Genomic DNA, 9,697 nt, shown 5'->3' with positions numbered 1-9,697 from the left:
ATTTTAATTTGGTATAATTTAAATGTTATTAGATTTTTTAAAAAACTCTTAAAGTGTAAGTTTATTGGATTAAATTGTTTGAAGCATTCGGTTAATATGTAATTTAATATATATATATATACACATCAACACTTTAAAACGAGTATAGGTAAAATTATGTCAAATTAAAGTATTTTCTATTATAAGGGAACCATTTATTTTTTCAAACTCCAAATGAGTAAGATACATTGCATTTCCAATTAGAGAACTTTAAATTTTAAAAACGACATTATTGAAAATGACAACTATAAATCTTAAATATGAACCGTAAAACAAACTTAAACTGATCAAGAGCGACAAATTCTTTAAAATTTTACAAATTATGTGTTTTCTTTTTGGTGGTGTACCCAAAAAAAAAATTGGATGTTTATGTTCTTCGGCAAACTAATTAGATTTAAAATAATTGCAAGTAAATTCTAAATAGAATAAGTTATATAAATGTTGTAATTATTCAACCTTATTTATCAAGTTGATTTTGTTATATATAAAAATATGATATTTTATATTTTTTTATTTTTTTATTTATTATTTATATCCGTTTTATAAATTATGTCCAGAATTTGTGGTTATATTGTTTTGACAAGTTTATTGGAGTTAAGAGAGGATCATTGCTTACTGGGAAAAGTTAAATATTCGATATTGAGATTTGAGACACTTTAAAAATGTTTAAAATGGATATTTTGAGAGAGATTAAAACTGATATTGTTCTATTTAATTGAAGGGGTTAAGGCCGTACCTGCTCCTAACTACGGAGCTGGTCGTCGAGAAATATTCACCTAATTTATTGTATCAAGTTAGTAAGAGCTTTGAAGTTCATTAAATTTGAAGGGGTGAGTGAAAAAAAATTAAGATACACAACGAAAATAAAGATAGAAAATTTATGGCTAAATGCTTAAATTAATATCTAACATTTTACGAGTTATTTATATAAAAAGTCAAATTTTAAGATAATTATATAAAATTTAAACATGTATAAAAATACTCAAATAAAAACTTTTTAAACAATTCCTAAAAGGTTTAGCTCTAATTTTAGCATTTACCCATAATGGTAATCATCAAAAGCCTTTGACTACCTAAATTCACCACAAGATATAGGCCATTTGGTCTGTTGCCGTGGGTCATTGGATACCGGTGAACCTAGCTAGCTTAGTTGACCACAAGGGACAAACATGTTTAAACAAATCTATCCAGAATTTCAATGTCTTGTCTAAGATTAAAGAGGGGGTTTTTTTTTTTCGATAATTATGTTGGATTTCAACAAAATTTGGTGTCAAATTAAGTTAAACCTTTAAATAGGAGATAAAAATTTGTCAATTCCTTTTTTTTTACAAAATTTAAATTTAAAATCCTAATTAAAAGATACCGAAGTCACAAATGTCAGATATTATTAGAATGCGCAAGAAATAAAAGTACAACATTGAATTTATTTTGGAATTGAGCAATTTGATCTATTTTAAAAAATTTCGAAGTAATTTAATCTCCGTTAATTTTTAAAGAGAGTAGCTAAAAAACAATTAATAACAATATTAATGTCTTCGGTCAATTATACATAATTTCTTATTGGTATAATAATAAATTTAGCTCTCGATGTTTTTATATTTTGTCAACTTGGTTTTATTTTTTTTTTAAATCAACAAATTTATCCTCAATATTTATACATTTACATAAATGTTAGCAGATTAAAATTGTTAAATCAAGACAAAATTATCAGTAAATTTGGAATGCTAAATTTGTTATCATATTAATCAAAATTATGTACAATTGATGAAAATATTAATGACGTAATTAATTATCTTTAATTACACACTTTTGAAATTAACGGTAATTAAATTCTTTTAAAAGAACCAATTTAAGAAATTGAGAAACTTCTGAATTTTCTTTTACCCAGACATGAAATGGCCTACCCCTACCATAGCCATGGTGCAACCATAGACAATGAAAGTGACCTACCATTCACCAAATGGCACCTGAGATAATCCATTTTTGCTTATGAATCAATCAGTTGTTAGCCACCAATTGGGCCAACCATTATATTTTGCTTTTGGATAGCATCATAATATCTTCCGTACTCGTTTTATAGTTTGTGTTTAGAATTTATAATTATCTTCTCAATAATACCATTTTTAAAATTTGAACATTACATTATACTAATTCCATCTAGAATCACATCCCTTTAACCTAAGCTCGAGTCACTTTCCCACCTTAATCACCGGTTGATATCTTGGTCTGAATTTTGTAATTTCCTTCGAAGTAAATAATATAACTTGTTGAAACGGTTTATTCGTCATTGACAGTACTGTTTCTTCCGTTGCTACCGACCCAGTACTGTTTAACCGCAACTAGTATTTTCTCTGTTACAGGGGGACCATCTTCATCTTCATCATCCACCATCTTTATATCCCATCTCATGCCTTTAGCAATTGAGCTAACCTTGTTTATAACATCGACATCATCCCGGAAGATTACAGCACCTTCGGACCGCAGAGTCCGGTCCATTTCCAAATGTATGTCTTCAAATTTACACCTATATATATAATTATTTATGTATAAACTTGTTCAGAGATATAGATAATGGAACACTTTCATGGAAGATGATTAAAGCCGACTTACTTGTTTTCTTACAAGCTAAAAACACCATTAGCATGAATAAGGTCATATGTTCTTGGGTATGTTGAGAAACCTTCACACCTTTAACAAACAAGAAACCAAAAATGTCATTAAAAAAATTTGTGAGGATTCATTATCGAAGTTTTTACTAGTAATATTCCAATACCCTTAAAAGGTCACTAACTTTACCGTAGGTAAAAATATATGGAAGTCCTTATATTAGGAATTAAATTGTATTTTGTTTCCTTTACTTAAAAAATGGGTAAATCAGTCCTTATACGTTAAATCAAAAAATAAATTGGTTCTTTATATTAAAAATTTTATTCATTTCTACTATGCTCATGTACATCAATATGAGATACATGTGAAAGACTGGTTTTTAGCAGTACAAATAGATGGAAGAAATTTTTAACAGAATGTCCAACTTATTTTTTAATCTAACCTATAAGAACAAATCTGTCCATTTTTCTAATAGGGAGAGTAAAATACAATTTGACTCCTAGTATAGGAACATCTACGTACTTTTACCCTCTATAGTATCAACATGCATGTTTGTTGAGTTTTAGAGAAAATTTACTAAGAGACATACCAGTCATGATATATTCCGATTAGACCTCTCTCGTATACATCTTAGCAATTGTGGGCACGACATTCATCACCCACTGTTTCGGTGATTCGGGTGTTGCTGCAAATCCTCCGAGGCCTGCATTCATGTTCATCACATTTCTATATCTCGTAGTACCGATCAATTTATGTATCCATTTATAAGCGTTCACGTGTTTCTTCGAAAGCTTATTGTCTTCTTGGTAAGATTCAACAAGTCCTTCGGTTATCCAAGAAGGAACAGCAAAAGGCCTAGCAGGGAACTTCTCCAACTTCCCGCACGCCACTTTGCTCGCGCTACTAACCTTAGGGAACGGGGTTATGCACGTTTCCATTTTCGTGTACCTAAATGCCAAAAACGAAAGAATTACAATGACAATACTAAACTCACCATGCATCATCTTCTGCGTCCTCGGTTTACACATATTGATAGACTTCCTACGACAAGATTTATAGTTTAACTCTTTTTCACCAAATAGCAATATCTCCCTTCTCGTATTTTTTCTCCCAACAAACAAGTTCAGCTAACTCTTCCATCTTTCTCTGTTCCGCGTTGAGATCTTCCTTAGATCGTTTCCAAGTTTTATAATAGGTCTTCCAATTAATCGAACCCAGTATCCACCAGGCCTCAAAACTCTATCGACTTCCATTAAGTACATCCCATCTGAGTAAACAAGTACACGTGTAGAAAGCTCATCAATTTCCGGATTGTTTTGAAGCTCAACATCCTTCTAGATAATTACCACTTACCATTCGAAGTCCACGGTATTAGGCACCGAGAACGTCGAGGCATATCCAATGCTCTAGATGATCCAAGAACACCAATAACGGCAGGCACACGTCGTTCCGGTGCAAACTGCACTTGTGCTTCGTGATTATCCCGAGGCGCAAATGACATAGCCAGAATGTTTCTCTTCAGCATATAAGCACCCCAACTTGCTAGCTACATTATCATCGGTTCTATTATTAAGGGTAATACGATGGAGACAGACGATAGAATATAAGAGAATGAAGGTTCATGACAACACAAACACACATATATATGTATAAAACCAAGACAATATGTATTCTATCATAAGCTCACGATCGGCACAAGATAAACAGAGAAAAGGATACTAACAAGCGAGCTGCATTGAAAACGACTAAACAACTATCTAGCCCTCAACCCCGACCCCAAAAGAAAGCAAATGCGTAAAAACATACCCCGCAGCCGGTTTCCAATGCTGTTCGGACTGGACCATCTACAATCGGGATGACTGAGGCAAGCTCATCAATTATAATTAATTAAAAAAATTCACTTATTTTTACAATATTTTATAGATCCGTGCATTGCACAAATACAGACACTAATATATTATAAAAAGGAATTTAACTCTAGACGAAATTGGGTCGTTGGCTCTTATTGTTTCATTGATCACACTATTAATCTGGTGGTCACATTTTGGGGTTTTAGAGATGGACTTGCTTTTCCCAAGCCCACGAAATTTTTAGATTTGATTATTACTAATCCCACCACCATGAAATCCATTTAAATCAGAAATTTATTTTAACCTTAGCATTTGACCAATTTTGGCCTATTGGTCAAGAATATTCACCACATTCCCGATCTCCACAGATTGTGCCTGTATGGTATAGTTTAGGTGGATGCGTGCTTAGGTTTGAGACAGAAAAAACAAAAAAGAAATTTATTGACTGAAATGAGAAAAAAAATCCAATCTCTAACTATAGACTCAATATCTCTGATTTTGAGTGTCTAAAACAAGAATGAAAGGGAAGAGAAATAGATTACAACATAGACAAGAACACACCAAAATCCCTTAATTTGGATATGCCTATTTGTTGGTTTGACGCATCAGATGAGCCAAAAAAAGCTATGCTATGTATGCTGCATACTGTTCAATGGTTTACAATTACAAGAGCCTGGTGGGTCTGCAGCTGCTGCTAAGGGACACAATCTCCCAATGCTTGTAGATCCACTGTCAAATGGTTTATCATTGTCTTTTAGACCTTTGATTACTCTGCCAAAAACCCTGTTCTTAAAAGCTATAACGAATGTCATCAAAGGCTTCTGCTTTGCCAGGCTCTAGACTTGTTTTTTCAGACCATAGGGGTTCAAAAGAGGCTGTTCTAATCATTTTTCCAGAACATTCCCATGTCAAAAGATCAATGCTTTAGGTTCTGCAATGAACATTTTGGTTGTGTATATATATACATTAGACGGTAAAAGTACCATGAAAGCCCCGGTATGAGTTAGATTGCATTTTGCCTCCATTTACTCAAAAAATAGGCAAATTTGTCCTTATATGTTAGAGCAAAGAGCAAATTAGTCCTTTCTATTAAAAATTTCATCTATTTCTACTGTTAAAAACTGGCATGACTGACACAATAACCAGATAGTAACATGTGGTGTGCCACGTGTACATCATGTTGACGTACAAAAGCTAGTTTTTAACGGTAGAAATGAATCAATCTTTTAATAGGACCAGTTTCCTCTTTAATTTAACGGACAAGACTAATTTGCCCATTTTTTTAGTAGGGGCAAAATACAATCCAACTCTTAGTAAAAGGGTCTTCATGGTACTTTTACCACATTAGACAAATATGAAACCAAATTGAAAAGAGAACATGAAGCATAATGGACAATATGTGCTAAAAGCGCACCAGTCTTCAATGTGCGGCTGGATTGGTTTATGTTTGTGTTGATGCTTTCATTTGGTTTTAGTTCGATTCCCTCCCCCTTTTTTCTCCTCCCCGAAGAGCTCAAAGAACCTTCAACTACAAAGAAATTAAAAAGAATGTGTTAGGATCAGAAAAAGTCACTCCAAAGATGCTAGTACCAACACTGAGATAGCATCAAGTAAAATATCAGATGGTAGGTTTATTGTTCTCAAGAAGCTCCTCCGACTAACAGTTAAACATAAAATGACAACAGACATGAGTTTTGGCAATTTTGAAGCTTCTCAAATAAAGATTTTCAAACCTTGCCATTCCCACACCACTTTTGATTCACCCTTAACGAGCTTGGGGTAACGATCTACTCGAGAATCATCCTGCACTAATTCCTCAACCTGAAAAGAAAAGTTGAAAGCTGATATCAACATTAAAGAAGTAATTGTTTCTTAAAACCTTACAGATTACTCGACTACAAGTCTACAATCTACAGGCAGTTCAAACTTCAATATGGAAAAATCTAATCAAATCAAGTAAGAAAAAACACCTTTTTCCATAACTGAGGATCCTTTCTTTCCCTAGGCAAAAGAAGATGATCTCGTAACCATGAGGCAACAACCCATGATTCACCTTCACCATCGACATTCTTTGACCTCAATGCATTCTCCTCGAGCATTTCGCAGACCTAACAAGTAGAAAACTTCATTACCAATTTTTTTCTCTTTGTTTATATGAGAAGCATCCAAGACCATTTTTCACCTGACTTTTCAGAATGACATTAAAAATGGTTTAACTCAAGATTTAGGGATGAAAGCGGGAAATGTTTTTAACCAATCATTTTCTACATATAACAATGAGGAGGGTTATCTAACTACATCCATTCGGAATCTATCTCAGCAAAGTGTCCATGAGCACTAGGTAAAATAATGCCGAGAATTTTGATTAACATATTAAACCAAAATACAAAAGACCATATCCAAAACAGTCTGACATGCAGCATGTACAGAAAATAAGCCGTTAATTGACTATAACTGTACATTGAAAAATTTGTGCACCTGATTGTAAAGCTCCTCTGCTCTAGCCGAAATATACATTCTTTGACGGACTTTCAAGAACAATACTGCACACCCTATAAGCTATAAAGCTAAATATCGTTAACAACTTTCAAAATTTTGATACTATAACTAAAGCATTCAAAGAATAGCTTTTAGAAGGGACTACCCCAGCACAAATAGACATGATAATAAGAGAATGCTTGGAGACCAATTCACGAAAACGACAGGTCAAAGGTTTGTAATGCTCTGCCAGAGCATCTGGACACTTGAATTCCTGTAACCTGTAAAAAGAAAACAAGAGAAATGTATATTAAATATCTTGAAATGCCGAAACATAAAAATAGACGTTGATAAGCATACCCATGTAGATTTGTTCTTGTCTCCAATAATTTAGCTATTGTCTCCATTGCCCTTCTTTTCATGTACACATATGTGGTATGGTCTGAACCAACATTTTGCATCAAGTTGTGTCTGTCTAAATCATTCCAAATATCATTTTCTCGAACCTGAAACATATACATATTTAGAACAATAGACATCAGTAATGTCCAGTTTCTAGGATACATAATTTCCTGTATTATACATGTGATATTATATGAAATCGAATATCATGAGATACCCAAACTGTCCCAGTCCCATAGCACAAAACTTGAGCATAAGCCTCACAAAGGCCAGCTTCTACGGATTCAGACTGCAACACATAAATGATAATCAGAAGACAAAAAATTGCATATAATATTCTAAAATGAGTAAGATATTAGTAACACAAGTTTCTTAGCTGTTTCATCGATATCTCGGTCTTCTATACACAGCTTTCCATGTCTTCTATAACCATAAATACATTCCAAATTGCCTTCATAACATTCCCCATTACTTGGGCAAGGCTCACAAGAATCTGTAGCAATACACATTTGTGAGTTGGAATCTATCACTTTGGAGCAGCAAATTTAAAACTAAAACTACATAGTGTTTGAGGAGGGCTGACTTCTTTGAGAGAAGTCTTCAGAGTGTTGTCCGCTGAGCAGCCAGTCAGACCACCAACAATGATAGGTATTGTTCCTGAGTTGTGCCAAGATTTTGTCTCCCGCCTCTACTGAGAGCCGTGTACAGTTTACATCCCCTTGGTGGGTGGCTGTGTGCCCAGGCATGACACGTTGCCTCGAGGCATTCCCCCTCCATGAACAATACACAACTCTCGGCAAAGACAACCCAAAGACTATACCTGCCATTGATGAGGATCCAACCGGCTGTAACCCAAAGATTATGGTAGGTATTGTTCTCGGGTTGTGCCAAGATTTTGTCTCCCGCCTCTACCAAGAGGCGTGTATGGTTCACGTCCCCATGATGAGCAGTCGTGTGCCCGCGTATAACCCGTTTCCTAGAGGCACTCTCCATCCATGAACCATACACAGCTCTCAGCAAAGACGACCCAGAGACAATACCTGCCATTGTTGAAGATCCGGCCAGCTGCAACAACACTTCGAGGACTTTTCCCATCATATAAGAATATACAAGAGGAACATTGATTGACACATTATGAGCAAAAAAAACTTGAAAATCTCAAGTTACCCACAAATTCATATGAACCAATAAACCCAATAAAAAGTTCCCATAGCTAAAACTACAAACAAAACTCAAATTAAATAAACAGAATGAATACAAATATCATAATAAAAGATGCCCAGAAAGCAAAGTTAAACAAAAACAAAGAAATACCCAGAAAAGAAGGGGGGATAAAAGAATTATACCTGAGAATGAATCGATGGGGTCTAAGTTACTATCACAAAAGGGTTTAGAGGTGGAGGTAAAGAAGGTAAGGAAGTAATTACAGGAGAGAGCTACAGCGGATGCGATTGCAAGTACGGTAATGAGACGCAAGAACTCGCCTTTTGAAGGGAATAAGCTTTGGGGGGATTCGAGTAATTTTTTGAATATGAATTATGCTTGGATTTTGGACGCTTTTTGGGTGTTGAAGGCATTTTCTTTTTTCTTTTTTCTGAAGGTTAGATCGATATCAAATGATGTTAATTTTTCCTTTGAAATTTTTCACTGCTAAAAACAGAAAGGGAGGGAATGAATGAATGAATGAAAGAAAGAAACAAAGAAAAACAGAGCCTCTCTAATTCCTTTATTTGACTTTGGTTAAATTACACCCATAACTTTACATTTTTGTTATTTAACTTTAACAAGTTACAAAATCATCACTGAACTATTTAAAAGTTTTCGTTTAAGTCATTAAACTATTTGAAAGATCTTGTTTAAGTTAGTAGGCTGTTAAGTTTTTTATTTAAAGAATTTCGGCTATCGAGGTTCGAGCGACGGTTCGATGATCAGTATGGTGAATCAATACTCATCAACGAGTATAAGAATATATATTAGATCTAAGTCGATCTGACAGTCAATGTCAGAGATCGAAGAAAAACTTGTTTAGATTTTAGTTCGTAAATTCATATCGTTCAAAGTTGTTTCATGAAAAAAAAATTGAACTATAGAAGAGGAGGGCAATAAAAGCTTTCAATTGGTGTAGACGGTGTGAACAGAGAAAACCATATTACAACGATTTTAAGAGTCAAATGAAATTTTTTGAATAATTCAATGATCATTTTATAACTTTTTAAAGTTGAGTAGCCAAAACATATACTTACTAATAGTTTAGTGACCTTAAATGTAGTTTACCCTAATAATTTAATATTAAGGATTTTATTATTTCATTATTTATTATT

The 9,697-nt window shown here is 33.8% G+C and overlaps 2 protein-coding genes across 3 annotated transcripts; both read right to left on the bottom strand.

The window, feature by feature from the left end:
* Positions 1–2,316: 2,316 nt before the first annotated feature.
* On the bottom strand, positions 2,317–5,308 carry LOC121215435 (probable methyltransferase PMT14). Its single transcript, XM_041089918.1, has 8 exons — positions 5,143–5,308; positions 4,453–4,505; positions 4,000–4,192; positions 3,861–3,913; positions 3,722–3,813; positions 3,274–3,594; positions 2,662–2,727; positions 2,317–2,563 (listed from the first exon to the last, which is right to left on the bottom strand). Exons 1-8 carry the CDS (start codon positions 5,306–5,308, stop codon positions 2,317–2,319), a joined length of 1,191 nt encoding a protein of 396 aa, XP_040945852.1.
* Positions 4,921–9,098, bottom strand: LOC107933733 (uncharacterized). Of its 2 annotated transcripts, XM_041090626.1 has the most exons (11): positions 8,723–9,098; positions 7,960–8,452; positions 7,742–7,869; positions 7,558–7,665; positions 7,335–7,480; positions 7,141–7,255; positions 6,975–7,055; positions 6,467–6,604; positions 6,230–6,317; positions 5,911–6,024; positions 4,921–5,427 (listed from the first exon to the last, which is right to left on the bottom strand). In XM_041090626.1, the coding sequence occupies exons 2-11, from the start codon at positions 8,201–8,203 to the stop codon at positions 5,405–5,407; spliced, it is 1,185 nt and encodes a 394-aa protein (XP_040946560.1). In that variant the 5' UTR covers positions 8,204–8,452; positions 8,723–9,098; the 3' UTR covers positions 4,921–5,404. The 2 variants fall into 2 exon arrangements, with proteins under 2 accessions (XP_040946560.1, XP_040946561.1); XM_041090627.1 differs by lacking the exon at positions 8,723–9,098 and having other exon boundaries at positions 7,594–7,665.
* Positions 9,099–9,697: the final 599 nt, after the last annotated feature.

The sequence above is a fragment of the Gossypium hirsutum genome, chromosome D03 (assembly GCF_007990345.1).
Source record: "Gossypium hirsutum isolate 1008001.06 chromosome D03, Gossypium_hirsutum_v2.1, whole genome shotgun sequence".
In the NCBI taxonomy this organism is placed as follows: Eukaryota; Viridiplantae; Streptophyta; class Magnoliopsida; order Malvales; family Malvaceae; genus Gossypium; species Gossypium hirsutum.
Note: the sequence above shows the minus strand (reverse complement) of the source record. Positions and strands in the feature narration are given on the sequence as shown.

Coding starts and splice junctions, on each gene's coding strand:
- LOC121215435 (XM_041089918.1), bottom strand. CDS start 5,308: ATGACATTCGTTATAGCTTTTAAGAACAGGGTTTTTGGCAGAGTAATC. Junction 3,814..3,860: donor TGAGGCCTGGTGGATACTGG/GTTCGATTAATT, acceptor AAACGATCTAAG/GAAGATCTCAACGCGGAACA. Junction 2,728..3,273: donor GTGCCCACAATTGCTAAGAT/GTATACGAGAGA, acceptor TGTTTGTTAAAG/GTGTGAAGGTTTCTCAACAT.
- LOC107933733 (XM_041090626.1), bottom strand. CDS start 8,203: ATGGCAGGTATAGTCTTTGGGTTGTCTTTGCCGAGAGTTGTGTATTGT. Junction 7,056..7,140: donor TCATGTCTATTTGTGCTGGG/GTAGTCCCTTCT, acceptor TTAGCTTTATAG/CTTATAGGGTGTGCAGTATT. Junction 6,025..6,229: donor AGTGGTGTGGGAATGGCAAG/GTTTGAAAATCT, acceptor ATTTCTTTGTAG/TTGAAGGTTCTTTGAGCTCT.